Genomic DNA, 16,417 nt, shown 5'->3' on the forward strand with positions numbered 1-16,417 from the left:
CACGAGTTTATACATATGAGACGAGTCGATCCTACTCATATTTATCATGAAAAGTAATATATTTTTGCATAAAAATAATAATTTTCATGAGTGAGCCATGTTGGATATTCATCTCACAAATATGGATTAGACGGTTTCATAAGAGTTTTTATTTTTATTTTTATATGTATAGATGACATAATCATTTTAAATTCAAAAATACATATAAAGATTAAAAAAATATTTTATTAAGATATGTTAGATATAGATGAGATACACCATCACTAAAATAATTTTTTATGATTTTTTAATTAAATGAAATGATTTTTAAAAAAAGTTTTGAGAAGAATTATATTTTGATTTAAATGATGAGATAAATTTGAACTTAATTATTTCTGACACGTGGAGCCAGTGGTCAAACCTGAAATCAAATGAAAGTAGTCTGTAAAGTACAAAGGCTCAAACTCTGGGAAATACAAAAGGGCCCACAATAAATTTGAACTACACGACTCTCGAGATCCACGAAGGCCCAGCCCATCTTAGATGTTTTCTACTTTTATTTGTTCTTTTGGTAATTGCAGAGATTTTCGTTGGGGTTCATGTATATATTGGTATTCAATTTTCAAAATCAATGTAAATAATATGCATGTTGAAAGTCTAGTTTCTATGGACTTCTATAATAATTAGATCAATCATTTTTATAAAATCGGTACATTTATGAAAAAGTTGACATAGGTGTAGATTGTATTTAGACAACACACGTGTTTGAGCTAAGTAATGACAAAATAATATCATAATCAATTCCAATAAAAACACCGACAGATAAATTGTGTGAAAAAAAATGTAATAGTAACATCTTGTATTTGCAAGGCAAAGTGTTACAAATACGAAAGCCACACTACCTCTTGAATCTCCACAAGTCAGTTTATGGATTTATAATGTTGGTGAATCAATGAGTCAAGCTCCGACGAGAAGATCGTGCTTTACAAGATGGATTGTTGTAAAACTCTAATCTAATGTGGATGTTTACTACATACATAGTAATGATGTTTATGGTAGTAAAAATTTTTATGATACTCTGCAGGTTTCGATTGTCTCGTTCATTTGTATGGGTCTAGACTTGAAACATGACATTACATATCATGCTTGATTATCTATATGCATAATTTACATTTTTTTAAATGAATCTAGTAATGATGAGATTCGAACTAATGCATAGCTTGAACATTCTACCAGAAACGTATTTGGCCGAATGTGCAATATATGCTAAGAATGGTGGTTGAAAACGGAAAGCCAATCCATTTATTGTCACGAATTCTTGAACCTAACACATTTAAAGACTTTATTTATGTTGATACACCACCCCAACATTGCCTGCTTCCCCTCACATGTATTTATTTCCAATTTCAAACCATTATTTTATTCTCTCTCAAATAATTGCCCCATGTGGGATTCCAATTAGCATCATTGATTGTGAGTGCATGTTGTCAATAATATTATGAATAGGAATGGACGGATAATTTTTCATATCAATAACCTTTTTTTTTGTTTTGAGTTGTGTGAGATATAGGTTTTGAACTTAGAATTTTATTATAAGATGATCTACAAGTTATCAACATATCAATTTTCTTTTCTTTACACGCGTGTTATGTTTTTTTTTTTTTAAAAAAAAGGAATATTCAAATCTAGAAACAAATTAAAAGAGTATGCTTTTCAACCTTTTGCTTTAGCTTTCTTTTTTTTCAAAATTTTTTTTACTGTTATAGACAAATAGTTGATAAAGACCAACTTTATATTGTGATTGTTGAAACCGTGAGTTCTTGTCCAAACTTAGTCCATGATGAGGAGAATTTGGCACATGACATGTGACTTTTCACGAATTTCAATTTTGAAACAATAAAATCATTGTTTTTATAATTATTTTACTATTTTTAAATTTCATATGTCAAAAACCTAGAAAAATATATAACTGGGATCAAATATTTATGCAACCCGCTTTAGTTAACTGATAAATATATGTTAAACTCTCACAAACTAACACATACATACATGTACAATATATATACCTNGGACTTTTAATTGCTGTAATAAAGGGTGATTTCACAAATATATAAAAGGAAGAAGTCCCATAGCCCAAAGGTGAGTTAATATTATTACCGTTCATTTAACGACTTTGATTTGAAATGTTCCTCGTCCCATCTTGCTACGTATTCAAATTTAATGTCAGATTTAAACGTTAGTGGCCAAATTTATGGGCATTGTGAAATCCATGAAAAGGATATTCGAATTTATAATGAGATTTGATTAATATAGCACATATTCGAGTAATTTAAAAATCTAGAAGAAAATAGTAGAAAATACCACACTTACCATGTAACTTTTTACATTTTTAAATATTATTTAATTGGCAATGGTTTAACACCAATTCAAACCATACACTATATAGACTTTCAAACCTTAAACATAAAATAAAATAATATAAATCAAGTTCCCCAAAAACTTTTCTATAGTCGTATTATTTAAAAAAAAAACATATATAATTTAGGAACTATATTATAATATTAATTAGTTCAAGATTTTTTAAAACTCTACCAGCCACATGGAAGTGAGCGTGAGCTGATTTTCAAATCTTCACTTAAATGGTTTTTTAATTCTAAAAAGATTTATTTAAAACAGAGTGTCCCATTGTACAGAGGAATCAAGCAAGAGGCGCCTGGTTCATGAACTTCCTTTTCTTTGTTTCCTCACATTTCTCGCGTTCCAATCCTTGTCAAAAGAAGAAAAATCTAATCATCTGAGAGAAAAATCCAGTATTTGAGCCAATATCCCGCATAAAACTAAGAACTGAATAGCAATCTTTCTGCATTTCTTCAATCCATAATTTGTTTTCTGTTTCGATAACAATGGCTGTAAGTGCTTAACATTACATTGTCTGTTTTCGTTTTACAACTTTCTTTTTCTCTGTCTTGATGACTATGGTGTTTCTTGGTTTGTGGGGACTTTTCTGAGGGGATCATCAGTGATAAAGTTCGAATCTTTGGGTAGTTTAGGTCGAAATGTCAGATGAGTTTTTGGCATTGAAGAGTTTTTTTTTATTGGTGTGGTGAATATTTGTGTTTCTTGCAAGAATGATCAAGAAGGTCTTGATTTTGTTTTTGTATGGGACTTTTGACTATGAGACTTAGATGGGTTTTTGGCATTGAAGGGTTTTTTTTATTGGTGTGGTGAATATTTGTGTTTCTTGCAAGAATGTTCAAGAAGTTCTTGATTTTGTTTTTGTATGGGACTTTTGACTATGAGACTTTTAACATTTTTTTTCTTCTTGATTCTGCTCCATTTATGAATAGCGTGTGGAAACAAATTGAAAATCTAAAATCTTTAAGTTTATAAATAGGTTTGCTAGTGAACTGACACATTGTGTTACGAAATGCAGAGTAGATCGATTTTTCTATGATAAAAACTATTTATAAACGAGAATTAGTTTTATTACCTTTTGAAGTTCCTTAGATTTAATCAGTATACATTCATGAAATGTTCTTAAGTTGTTCACAAGCTTTCAAAAGATCACGTGGAACTTCGGGCACAAGCTCAAATCGAACGGTTCATCCTGTTAAAGTGCGCATAAATCATGCGACTTGAGCTAATTGATCGATGATCGTGAGGGACGAAGATGAACAGAAACTGCTTCTTAGTACAGGAGTGAGAGAGAAAATTATACGAGAAGAAGAAGTCAATCAAAAACAGAGGAAGTTAACTTGAGATGTTGTTCCACAGGAGTAGAGAACGGCTTACAACCAGCCATGCCTGTATCTGAAATCAATTCCAGGGCATATTTACGTTGATTCAAACAAATCCCGTGTTTAGACCGAGCAACCTCGAGGCCCAAAAAATACTTGGCCAAGATCCTTGATAGCAAACTTGGAATGAAGATAAGATTTCAAAGCTACAATAGACTCATGATCATTGCCGGAAATGACAATGTCATCCACATAAACCAAAAGAATGGTTATATGGGAAGCACGTCGCTTGATGAATAGGGAGTGATCATGCACTGATTGTGTAAAACCATACTGAATCATCACAGAACAAAACTTCGAATTCCATTGGCGAGAAGCTTGCTTTAACCCATATAAAGATTTCAATAATTTGCAAGCAAGATTCTTTTGTTGTCGGTCAAAACCTGGAGGAATCGACATATATATATCCTCGGTGAGATCACCTTGTAAAAAGGCATTAGTGACGTCCATCTGATATAAAGGCCATTGTTTAGCAGAAGCAATGGGCAAGAGACATCGAACCGTGACAATTTTTGCAACAGGGGAAAAAGTGTCGTGATAATCTATCCCATATTGCTGAGTATATCCTTTAGCCACAAGTCGTGCTTTGAATTTGTTAACACAACCATCCGCATTATACTTAATCTTGTAAACCCAACGACAGCCAATAGGTTTCTTGCCCGGAGGAAGGGGCACAATTGCCCAAGTTTTGTTGGCCTCAAGGGCTTCAATCTCAGCCGCCATAGCCTGCTGCCATCTTGGATCAAAAGAAGCCTCTTTAAATGAGGTGGGTTCAGAAAATTGAGAGATGGATGCAAGAAATGAGTGATGAGGTAAAGAAATGTTAGTGTAACCAAGATAGTTGGATAAATCATAAGGTTTGTTGGAAGAGGATGAGCTGGATACAGTAGAGCAAACAAAATCTCTAGTCCAATTTGGTGGTTTAGACTTTCTGAATGAGCGCCGAGGTTCTGGAAAAATAGAAGAAATGGGTGATGAGCTAGATGATGGGATGGCCACTGGAGGAGATGAGACATCATCTTCAAAATTTATTGTTGCAGAAGGTGGAAATAAGGCAGTAGGTGTAGAGGTGTTCGCAAAAGGAAATATATTTTCATGAAACACCACGTCCCGTGAGACAAGGAATCTATTAGTGGTAGGATCAAGAAGCTTGAATCCTTTTTGGTGAGGTGGGTAACCAATGAAAATATATGACTTAGCACGAACATCAAATTTGTTAGTTGGTCGAAGGTTTTTTGCAAAACAAAGACAACCAAACACTTTAATGTGATCAAAGGAAGGGACTTTATTGAAAAGAGCTTCAAACGGTGTTTTATTATCAAGGAGGGGAGTCGGGGTGCGATTGATCAAGTATGCTGCATGAAGGATGCATTCACCCCAATAAACATCAGGTATAGATCCTTGAAATTTGAGAGCACGAGCCACATTAAGAATGTGGCGGTGTTTGCGCTCAACTATCCCATTTTGTTGTGGTGTGTAGGGACGTGAACTTTGATGAATGACACCAAGAGTATTGAAGAAATCATTACAGGCAGTGTTAAAAAATTCAGAACAATTGTCCGAACAAATATTCTGGATTTGGGTATTGAAGTGAGTTGACACAAAGGCAAAAAAGTGTTTCAAGATACGAAGAGTGTCTGTTTTAAATTGCATCAAGAATACCCATACACATCTCGAAAAATCATCAACTAAAGTAAGAAAATATAAAGCACCTTCATGAGTAGGGTTGTGATGAGGACCCCATATGTCCATGTGAACAAGATGAAAAATATGAGGAGATTTGTGCCTCTCAACAGACGGAAAAACGTTTCTGGTTTGTTTAGCCATTGGACATATAGCACAATGTTGTGTAAGGTGATTTTGTGTAATAAATGGTAGGCATCTCAATCGTTCAACAGACATGTGACCAAATCTTCTATGCCAAAGATCAATATTATTATTGATAGAAGAAGAAACATTACAAGCTGGTAAGTTTTTGGTTGAAGAAGAAACTGGAGTACAAAAAGGATCACTCAATTGATTATTTTGCACAACTAGTGAGGAAGGATTGACAAGGTAATACAAACCATCTTTCAGTCTACCAATCCCCATTATCTTCCCAGTCAAGAGTTCCTGAAACAAACAAAAGGTTGGGTAGAACACCACACAACACTGGTTATCTTTGGTGAATTGAGATATTGATAGAAGATTGAATTTGAAGTCAGGAACGTGAAGAACATTTTGCAATGTACAAGAGGGTGACAATGGAATTGAACCAGTGGAAAGTATGGGGGTAGAATTACCATTGGGGAGACAAACTGATCCAGTGGACGCAGGGCATGGTTGAGGATTTTGAAGTCCAGTAGAGGTACCTGAAATATGAGCATTTGCACCACTATCCAATATCCAATCATGGCCAGCAGAAATTGACATCAAGCTGGTGAGTGTGCCTGCTAAATTTGCTGAATGTTCTTGCTTAACAGTAGAGTTCTCAAGCAATTGAAGTATCTGTGCATATTGAGCAGGTGTGAAGGTGACCCCCGAAGCATCAGTGGTTGTAGTAGATGCATCACTGATTGTGTTGTGTGCAGACACTCGCGGAGTCCTGGAAATTCCCTTAGTACCTTTGGTTTGAGGAAACCTTTTGTGCAGTTTATGCCCCGGTGGGTAACCGATCAATCGAAAACAATTTTCTTTCATATGGCCTGGCATTGAGCAGTGCTCGCATTTGATGCTACCAGATTGCTTGAAGGATGAAGAATAAAAAGCTGTTGTTGGAGCATCTGTTATTGTTTGGAATGTCATCACTTGTCTATGGGATTCTTCTCGACTAACTAGAGAATATGCTTGACTAACAGAGGGAAGTGGACTCATGAGAAGAATCTGACTTCGTATTGGACCATAACTATCGTTGAGGCCCATAAGAAATTGAATCAGTCGTTGTTGTTGCTCGTATTCAACATAAGATCTTGACGTAGGACATTCACACGAAGGGGAAGTGACCATTGAGGCTAACTCATCCCATAACTGTTTAAGCTTCGAGAAGTAAACTGAAATGGTGCTCGATCCTTGAGATAGTCGAACAATATCACGATGAATAACATATATGCGTGAACCACAAATTTTGTCGAATCGTTCCTTTAAATCCGCCCAAACACTGTATGCATCTTTCGCATAAACCAGCCCGCAGAAGATTTCCTTGGATACGGAAGAAAAAATCCACGACAAAACAACTGCATTGCAACGCTCCCATTGATAAAGAGATGGAGAATTTGCAGCTGGTTTTCGATACGTACCGTCGATAAATCCGAGTTTATTCTTCGCGTGTAGGGCAATCTTCATTGCTCTGCTCCAAATACCATAATTCTCTGATCCAATTAGTGGATCAACAACAAGAGATACTCCTGGGGCATCGGATGGATGCAAATACAGAGGATCATTAAAGCTAAAATTGGAGATCTGAGCTGCCATATTTACACGAACACAGATCCAGTAGACTTACGCAGATACATTTCCGATTACACGAAAATCAATCAATTGAAAAAAAATGCTCTGATACCATGTTAAAGTGCGCATAAATCATGCGACTTGAGCTAATTGATTGATGATCGTGAGGGACGAAGATGAACAGAAACTGCTTCTTAGTACAGGAGTGAGAGAGAAAATTATACGAGAAGAAGAAGTCAATTTTATTTACATGGTGGGTCTATTTATACACGTACAAGAAGTAAGGAGAGCCAACTAACTAGTCAACAATGTAGTCTAACAATTAATGAAACAATAGTATGCTACTGCATATTACAGTGTGTAACACATCCTACCTCAGCTCATCTTACACTCGTGTTTATTTACATGTGATTGTATTTGCAATTTTATGTATGTTAAATGACTAACTTTTGAACCCTTCTCTGTTGCTGTATGTATAAAGTGAATGAATTTGATCAAAAGATTGGATATTTGGGATGATTTGCATGTATTTTGATTTAATTTCTTTGGAAAATATAGGCCTCCGTACAGTTTAGGCCACAAAACAGAAATCTTGGGATGCTTATGAGGGAAGTAGATGAAGATCTGGCTATCTTTTTGGGAATGCGGAATGTTGTAAAGGAGAGGAGTGAACATCTTATCAAGGACTCTGTTGAACTTGATGACTCAGCTGGTACTCTGATCTTGGTTTAATCCTTTGTTTTTATCGTAATTCTTGGATTTTTTTTCTGTGTTTGTCTCATCATTATCAGTTAATCATGTTTCTTGAGTGTTTATTACTATGATTTCAGATTAAGATTTGTGCTTAGATTTTTGTCCATGTGGTTTAAACTAACTTTTGGGCAGGGCGAAAGTCGATCGGCAATTTGGAATCGAACATCTTAGAGCTCGAGATTGTTCAGAGTGTAGCTGATGAAAATTCCCTCAATTTGGAGACTGATGAGAATGACTATGATTGGTAAAACTTTTACTTTCTCATTAAATTTTGGCTGTCATAATTTAGTGAGCATATATGCCATATTGCCATTTGATTCTTTGCTTGGCTTGTCGCATTATGGTAAGTCCTCATTCAACCATCTGGCTTTCTCCTTATTTCTTGGGATGCTTGTCTTCTTGAATATTCTTTCAATATCAAATTATGTTTTCAAGTCGTCATTTTGCTTCTTACATGATGATTTCTTTGCATTTTCTCGAAGATGAATACGCGATATTTATTGATGTATCGTATTGCTCATATTAGCCTTATAGCGCCGTGCCCTGTTTCTCGTGTCTGATGCTAACACCGAACCTCTCTCAGGCTTTATGCACAACCTGATTCCACCTTACATCCTCCGGTAGAGCTGGAAGTAAAAGATTCGGAGTCGAGTTTAACCGAAATCACAAATGGTGGAGGGATTGCACTGGAATCTGAGGCAAGTGTTGAGACTTGAGTGTGAACTTTTTTTAAGGTTTCCATATTGTGATTTGACATGATTCTAGGATTTCTTATCGATATTGTTCATGCTTTATGGTGCTATATCGTTTTCTATTCATTGCAGTGGTCTACACCCAACAGTACTGACTGTGTTGCTTCTGCAAATAAAAAGCCTTTATCATCAGGTGATCGAAGAAAGACTCCTAGAGCAGCAACACCGACTACAGGAAAATCAGCTCTGCCTGCAAAATCGAAGTCCTCTCGCGCTTCCACGCCTACTTCCAAACCAACAATACTTTCTGCCAAGCCAACGTCTGCTAACTCGAGATCCTCTACTCCAGTAAGAGCCACACCACGTTCTTCAACCCCGGTTGGCAGGCCGTCTATACCAGTCAGTTCAAAGCCTGCATCGAGGTCCGCTACACCTACATGTAAGCCAGCCACTAAATCGACCACTTCTGGTGTATCTGGTTCGGCAAGAAAAATAGGCTCCGCGACTATGAATAATCTAGGATCTAGGACGTCGAACCCCTCAGAGATTCTCTCTTTGTCACACGGTGCCTCTGAAAATCCGAAAATTCTGATGCCTAAACGGACAGTTTCAGCGTCCAGAGGAAGGCCGAATGGACATAATCCTAATTTGTCTTGTAATGGAAAACGAAGACAAAAGTCATGCTCTCCTGCTAAAGTGCGGGCTCCAATTGTTAATACTGCTCATAAAAATGGGAGCATGTTACAATCAAGAAGTCGAGGACATAGCTATTGGGAAGATGACGTGAATCCTGTATTGATCGGTTCGAAAATGGTTGAAAGAGTTGTAAACATGAGGAAACTAGCTCCACCCAAACAAGATGAACACTCAACTCATGATAACTCCAAGAAATCCTCCCATGAAAATTCGGGCTTCGGAAGGTCACTCTCGAAAAAGTCTCTAGACATGGCTATAAGGCATATGGTATATGTTTTATCATTTAGTGCCACGAATTCGCAATGAAATCCAAATTATTCGAAACTATCCCAAACAGTGTTTTTCTGTATAGTTCTTTCTATTGGTTCACTAATGACCTGTTTTCTTGCATAGGAAATTAGACGAACCATTCCGGACGACTTGCGCACTATAGCAACCTGTGTTTTATCTTCTGTCTCTGCTAAATGTGCTGCAGCTGGTATTACAGAATCGCCTCTCACGTCGAGCAGTGACAGTTCTAAGTCCAGCATCTATAATAATTCGCGTTTTCTTGATGGGAGTGAGACCGAGGACAGTGTTTCCGTTGATAGTTAAATCTCAGCTGCCTCATGCCAGTGAATTTGGCAACTGCTGAAATGTGAAATGCTGAGTGTATGATTTACTAAAGAGTGAGAATATTGCATTTGGACATGTATTTTTTGGTGATGATCCTTTGCAGTATCAGTGAGACTGTTATGTTATTATGACTAAGCTTTGTGTATTCTATACCATAGAACTTGAAGCTCTCCCAGCTTCTTTAGATCGTAGCAATATTTATCTAGACTGCCCCTTTGTTTTTTCTTTTTTTCTTTTTCTTGGAGAAAGTTGTATTGAAATTTATGTAGGACAAAAATTGTTGTTTTCCACGTAGTATGTTACTTAGGTTTATTATCAAGTTATTGTGTAAATTTTCCACTGAGTATGATCCTTGATCATTCTCTACTTAATTAATCATAATTATATCTGACGTCATTTATATTTATACTCATCAATTTGCATAAATATAAAAACCTAGAGATTATCATAATCGGTGATTTATAAAGAAGAAAAATATTGACAAATTCGCTCGAAATCAATATTCGTGTTCTGTAGTTGCTACCACTATTGTTTTGACCCACCCGAAAAAATTGATAAGACCGCTGGTTATGAGATTTTAAAGTTTTTCTGACTTTAGTCTGATATTCTTGAGATTAATTGAATGAACCACAATTTTTATTTCGGAAAAAAGTGCAATACCCATCAAGAATCAAAACTAAGTCACGTTCCAGAACATGTAATATATAAAAGAATAAGTCTTGTTTGAGACGATATCATATATTTTTATCTGTTAAACGCTAGACCCGATCCATAATTATCATGAAAAATTAATACTTTTAGAATAAAAATGATATTTTTCATAAATTGAGTCTCATCGAAAATTCATCTCATAAAATTAGCTCGTGAGACTCCGATACCAAAAGTTTTTGTGCATGTAAAAAGATTTGTTTATATCATTAATCTAAGCATTTGGATTGAATATTATAAAGAATCGAAAAAACAAATATTTTAAAGTTATTTAAATCACATGAAGTTGATATTGGCACATTCAATTCTCTTCATTCCATTAAAATTAATTAGAGAATAGAAGATATTGAGTTTAGTATGTACGAGTGAGAATAATATTGAGATGAGTGATCTCCTGTAAAATTCTCGTGCATCAAGTTGCTGACATTGTGTCGCTTGATCTGGTTGGCTAGGTAGCGGTAAAAGAGTGACGTCAGATTTTAACTGATTATACATTCTTTGTTGGGGACATGTCATGCAACAGAGAAATGCTAAGATTGATTTTTATGAGATATTAAACAATACCAACAGATATGCATGCACTTTCTTAGACTCATAAGCGTAACAGTCTGACTCATTACCACCCAAATAGATGCATTATGTGTTGTCATAAATATAAATAAATAAAATTACGTCATACCTCATAACTATAGTTTTTTACCTAATGTAAGCTCTTCATCTGACATAAGATATCAAAATTGATCTAGTAACAATTTTGATATAGTAACAAACTTTTGTGTCAAAAACGAAATTATCCCATGAACTAATTCAAACCTGTGAGTTGGATGAATTAATTAATTTAAAAAATAGAGGATAAATATTCTTCCGTTGAATGGTTGTTGTTTTTCAAAATTTGAAAGTCTGGTCAACTATGAAAGAAAAGACTACCCCTTTATTTGTATTGTCCTATTATATTACTATAGTAATTAAATTGTTTTGAAACTGTATTATGGTAGAAAGGTTGAAATTCAGAATGTCCATAGTCTGACCTTTTCAGCTTTTCTTGCTTGCGTGTGATTGAATTATATTTTTCATACCATTTTTCTCTTTTGACTTTATGTTATTTAGCTACAATTATTCGTTAGAAAAACATAATCTTACCTTGTCTTTGATTTTTGACTTCATTTATTCCCACAGCCGCCGTTGAATCGCATATTTTACGTGGCTTTCCGGCGAAGAACTTTGGTGAGAATCGCTCTTCACGATTAATTTAATGTCGATTATATTCTATAATTTTTAGAATAATAATTCAAGAGATTTAGAAGATACGATTTTTTTTAATATTAATTTGGAGAAAACGACAATCTCTCACGTTTGAGCACATTCATTCACATAAGTGTCACGTCGAAAAAAACCAAAACTACAAAAATATAACGAACTAAAATTTAAATTTAACAATGTAGATTATTAAAATCACAAAGCCTCGAATATATAAGATCAAAATGATAATTTCTCTAATATATTATTAACTCAAAATTAATAAACGAAATATACGTTATCTTGTAAAACTTATATTGTTTCGGTTGGTATGGAGCTATCAAAAATATGGTTGAAATCAATTAAATTACGCTCGCATTAAATCAAAAACATATTTTAGCTCAATATCTACCTAAAATCCAGCCTAACTTTAAATTTGCATTCATAGCAATAAATGTCAAACCCTTGCTCGTGAGAGAAATTAATGCAAAGTACCATCTTTTTTTTCGATCCAAAGCCAATCATATATTTTATTTTAATTATGTTTTCATAATGTGAATTTTCTATTATATATTTATTATTAATTTAGATATGTTAATGTATTCATTAATATAGTATATCAAACGTACTTGTTTATTTTTTCCCAATATTAATTATCATTTTATAATTTAAATCAATTAAATATATTATATAATTTAAATTTTCATCCGATGTACTACATAGATAGGGTATTTTATTGTCAGAACCAGTATTCTAAATATTTATGATTAATTAATCCTTTTCTGATCAGTCCTGAAACTATTTTCCCGTAACCAAATTTAGTTCTCTTTTTCTATTGGGTATCAAAATTAGTTTTATAGAAATTTTATTTTAATTAATCCTTTAATCTATGTATGTTTAAAGTTATTCAATTCTATTTGTATGCACTCGAAAACTTTTTATATATATATTAAAACCAAATTATTTATTCTCTCCTTACACAACGGTTCAACTTGACTGACTTTGACTTTGTACATGAAAAATATTTACATCTGAGTAAGAAACCTCTTACAGATATATTATAATATTCCTGTAAGTATTTATGCGGAAATTACCATTAATACAGTAGTCTTGATAATATCTTCCCCTAAATGAAAATTTTCCAATATAAAAGTTATAATACAATACACTATGATCTTGAAGGAGGACGATAAATTGAATTTAAATTGTACTTGCGAATGTGAACTTGAATAAAATATATATTTTACCGAAAAATTGTAAAAAGAAAGTAGCTTCCGCAGCTCAAGTTCCCAAAATAAAGCAAACACCCATAACACGTTTTCAGCTAAAATTTGACGTCGATGGAGTGCAACCAGTAAAAACGCAATTTGAACACGATTTTGTGGGTGTTTGAAGGTCCCGTCATCGTAACACAAAACCCCACTATACCCGCGGTAGAAAATTTACGGCCCACGAGTGCTATTTCGGGCGATTGCCAATACGGCTGGAGGTCACCAAACTTGGCTTTTTCTGCCTGTTTTTTCCCCTATTCGCTCATTCTAGAATCTCTCACACTCTCAATGTCGTTGTCGAAGCCCCTCAAGTCAGGTGTAAAAAATATACTAACCATTCACCACCTTGAGACGACTTTCTGGTGGCATTATTTTATTCGTTGATGATGTTTCGTAAGGTGTACAAGCACATAGGATGTATTTATATGTACACATGCATTAGAGGTGTTTTCAATGCGCCTAATATGCTCGTGTTCCATATTTCTTCTCCGGTACAGCTTCTTGGGTTCTGTTTTTTTTTTTTGGGAATCTGTGGTTGGGTTAATTTTGTTGATTCTTATATTGGGTATACTTATGTTTGATGTTCAGGTTAAAAGGGTATTGTGTGGATTGGAGATTTGAGAATTGATTTGATTCAAGATTGGATTTTTATGAAGCGAAGAGGTGTTTGATGTAATGGGTTTTTCGAGTTGCTGTGGTTTATTTGGTTCCTGCAGAGAAAATGCTGTGACGGAGGCTCAAGGTGAGTTGGCCGTTTATTCAATTTATCAGATTTTTGCTGATTAAATTTTTATGGGTTATTTGTGTGGTCTTTGTCTTGCGCCTCCAAGGATCCTGCTCTGCTCCTTTTCTCGTTAACCTTTCTTTCACACGAGCCAATGTGATTTGCTGTCTACATGTTGGGAATTCTGCCCATTTGTTTCGTGTTTCTTCATTTTGACAGCAGTTTGATTCAGCCTGGTAGGCCCCGATGAACCGGCTCAGGACTGATCCGGATCAGCTTGGTGTATGTTTTTGAACCTTATATATATGCTTACACTTTGGATTTTTGTTTGCTTCTGTATGGTCAGGTGTTAATGTAAACAACGTGAGGCTGTTTTCTTATAATTCATTGAGATCAGCTACAAGGAACTTTCATCCTTCGAACAAAATCGGTCGCGGCGGATTTGGTGAGGTCTATAAGGTGCGGTTAGTTTATTGTTACTTGTGTTTTTACCAATGGCACCTATTGTCTGTCACCTTTAGCAAGGAAGTTAAGTCCCGTATTTTTTCTAAAACATATGTACTTTCAGGGAGTTCTGAGGGACGGGACCGAAGCTGCAATCAAGACTCTTTCTGCTAATTCTAAGCAAGGGAGCAGTGAATTCTTGACAGAGATTCAAATGATATCGAAAGTCAAACACCCGAACCTAGTGCAGCTCATTGGTTGTTGCATCGAGGGTCCCTATAGAATCTTGGTGTACGAGTATTTGGAGAACAACAGTCTCGCCACTGCCTTACTCGGTAATAATCAGCACTTTGTATTCCTTGAAATTTGGCAAAGTTTATGTCAGTATATATACATCAGAGTACTGTCACTATATATCTCAGGCTCGAAAGGTAAACTTGTTGAACTTGGTTGGTCGAAGAGGGCAGAAATCTGTATGGGTACGGCTTCCGCCCTTGCGTTTCTTCACGAGGATGCTGTGCCACGTATTGTCCATCGAGACATAAAAGCTAGCAACATTCTCCTCGATGAGAATTTCCTCCCTAAAATTGGTGATTTCGGGTTGGCAAAACTGTTTCCGGACAATGTCACCCATGTCAGCACACGAGTAGCTGGAACAATGTAAGAACAAATCTCTATTACATTTCTTTGCCATGAACCCTATATGTGATCCTACAAAATTATTATCAATAGCCACACGATACGATGTGAGACAAGAGTTTACAAACCGAGCTTTTTTGTGATCATGCCCGCCATAATATATATTACAATGTCCTTCATGTTTTTAGTTATTCTGTCTCCTATACCGCAGGGGTTATCTAGCTCCTGAATATGCATTGTTACAGCAACTCACAAAGAAGGCAGATGTGTATAGTTTTGGGGTGCTCATACTCGAAATCATTAGCGGAAGAAGTAGCAGTCGAGCTGCTTTTGGGCAGGAGTTGTTGCTTCTTCTTGAATGGGTACAATTAGTTTATGCGTCAAGGCCTATTATTATGAAATTATATACTTCTGTACAGAAACTATTTGGCATGATATTCATAAGCATATGTATCTGATATTTCAATCTATGGCAGACTTGGAAACTGTTGAATGAAGGTAGGCTTGAAGAAATTGTTGATCCGGACTTGGTAGATTATCCTAAGAATGAAGTATTACGGTTCACCAAAGTCGCACTCTTCTGCACTCAGGCAGCTTCTCACCAGAGACCGGACATGAAACAAGTGGTGCAAATGCTATCAACTGAAGTGAAAATCAACGACAAGTTGTTATCTGAACCGGGATTGTACAAAACTCGTTCATCTTCCACGAGATCGAATGATGGTTGTACCGAGACATCGTCCTCTCGGAGGAAGAATGGCAAACAGTATGCAACACCTTGCATGACTGACATTCAACACCCTACTACACAGATGCTTCCCAGATGATGCGTATATCAGGATTTTTGTATCATGTTTCTTGCATGAGTAAATGTGTGAACAGTTTCATTCTTTTTTAACCAGCTTAGAGGTATCACTTTTGGTTGCATCCCTTGGGGATTCCCCGCAACTGTATCTGAGCCGAAAGGGCAGGGGCAGGGGCAGATCCAAGAAATGAAACAATAGGAGGCGATTTTTAATAGGGAAAATTTGATTTATAAATTTCAATTTACGATCTGTGTTCGCTTTAGTTTTAGACATTATCCACGCTTGGGACTATGTTTTTGTAAAACAAGAAGCTCGTGAATAAAAAAAATGTCAAGGAAGTTTAAAAACCAAAAAAATATTTGATGCATATTTAGTATCGGATTGCTTATGTCCAAATTTGACACGAGTTTTCGAAACATTTTACTAAAATTCACTAACATTGATATAAGCATAAAATGTTCCAATTAAATGATATTCATCAAAACAATTTTTAATTATCATTCAATAACTTCTATGTGTCAATTTCACTTTTATCATAAGACTAAAATAAAAAAAATGAAAACAAAAAATATCAATATTAATAAATTTAAAATTTTTAACTTTGAGAGCCCAATCAATAACTTGTAAAATA

At 35.2% G+C, this 16,417-nt stretch overlaps 3 protein-coding genes across 10 annotated transcripts in view; all 3 read left to right on the plus strand.

Annotated features, from left to right (window-relative positions):
• Nucleotides 1-2,644: 2,644 nt before the first annotated feature.
• On the plus strand, nt 2,645-10,277 carry LOC140971094 (uncharacterized). Of its 2 annotated transcripts, XR_012174254.1 has the most exons (7): nt 2,645-2,888; nt 7,761-7,914; nt 8,088-8,199; nt 8,539-8,653; nt 8,780-9,610; nt 9,737-10,146; nt 10,204-10,277. XR_012174254.1 is itself a non-coding variant. In XM_073433171.1 (6 exons), exons 1-6 carry the CDS (start codon nt 2,883-2,885, stop codon nt 9,935-9,937), a joined length of 1,419 nt encoding a protein of 472 aa, XP_073289272.1. In that variant the 5' UTR covers nt 2,645-2,882; the 3' UTR covers nt 9,938-10,277. The 2 variants fall into 2 exon arrangements, 1 of the variants encoding a protein (XP_073289272.1); XM_073433171.1 differs by having other exon boundaries at nt 9,737-10,277.
• LOC140971100 (cation-dependent phenylpropanoid and flavonoid 8-O-methyltransferase 1-like) overlaps nt 3,922-16,417 on the plus strand; it is a 46,937-nt gene continuing 34,441 nt past the window's right edge. Inside the window, exon 1 of the mRNA XM_073433178.1 lies at nt 3,922-3,925. The gene's annotated coding sequence lies outside the window, so the exon portion shown is untranslated. The remainder of the gene's footprint in view (nt 3,926-16,417) is intronic.
• LOC140971088 (cold-responsive protein kinase 1) lies at nt 13,281-16,162 on the plus strand. Of its 7 annotated transcripts, XM_073433160.1 has the most exons (7): nt 13,513-13,664; nt 13,762-13,915; nt 14,244-14,356; nt 14,466-14,676; nt 14,764-15,001; nt 15,192-15,342; nt 15,457-16,162. In XM_073433160.1, exons 2-7 carry the CDS (start codon nt 13,849-13,851, stop codon nt 15,805-15,807), a joined length of 1,131 nt encoding a protein of 376 aa, XP_073289261.1. In that variant the 5' UTR covers nt 13,513-13,664; nt 13,762-13,848; the 3' UTR covers nt 15,808-16,162. The 7 variants fall into 7 exon arrangements, with proteins under 7 accessions (XP_073289259.1, XP_073289261.1, XP_073289258.1 ...); XM_073433158.1 differs by lacking the exon at nt 13,513-13,664 and adding an exon at nt 13,281-13,489 and having other exon boundaries at nt 14,466-15,001; XM_073433157.1 differs by having other exon boundaries at nt 14,466-15,001.

The sequence above is a fragment of the Primulina huaijiensis genome, chromosome 2, assembly GCF_012295235.1.
Source record: "Primulina huaijiensis isolate GDHJ02 chromosome 2, ASM1229523v2, whole genome shotgun sequence".
NCBI classification, from domain to species: Eukaryota; Viridiplantae; Streptophyta; class Magnoliopsida; order Lamiales; family Gesneriaceae; genus Primulina; species Primulina huaijiensis.

Excerpts from the sequence above, each read along its gene's own strand:
- LOC140971088 (XM_073433158.1), top strand. The coding sequence starts at position 13,849 with ATGGGTTTTTCGAGTTGCTGTGGTTTATTTGGTTCCTGCAGAGAAAAT. Across the intron at positions 14,357-14,465 it reads GATTTGGTGAGGTCTATAAG|GGAGTTCTGAGGGACGGGAC; the intron begins GTGCGGTTAGTT and ends ATGTACTTTCAG. Across the intron at positions 15,343-15,456 it reads TGTTGCTTCTTCTTGAATGG|ACTTGGAAACTGTTGAATGA; the intron begins GTACAATTAGTT and ends AATCTATGGCAG.
- LOC140971094 (XM_073433171.1), top strand. Across the intron at positions 8,654-8,779 it reads GGATTGCACTGGAATCTGAG|TGGTCTACACCCAACAGTAC; the intron begins GCAAGTGTTGAG and ends TATTCATTGCAG. Across the intron at positions 9,611-9,736 it reads ACATGGCTATAAGGCATATG|GAAATTAGACGAACCATTCC; the intron begins GTATATGTTTTA and ends TTTCTTGCATAG.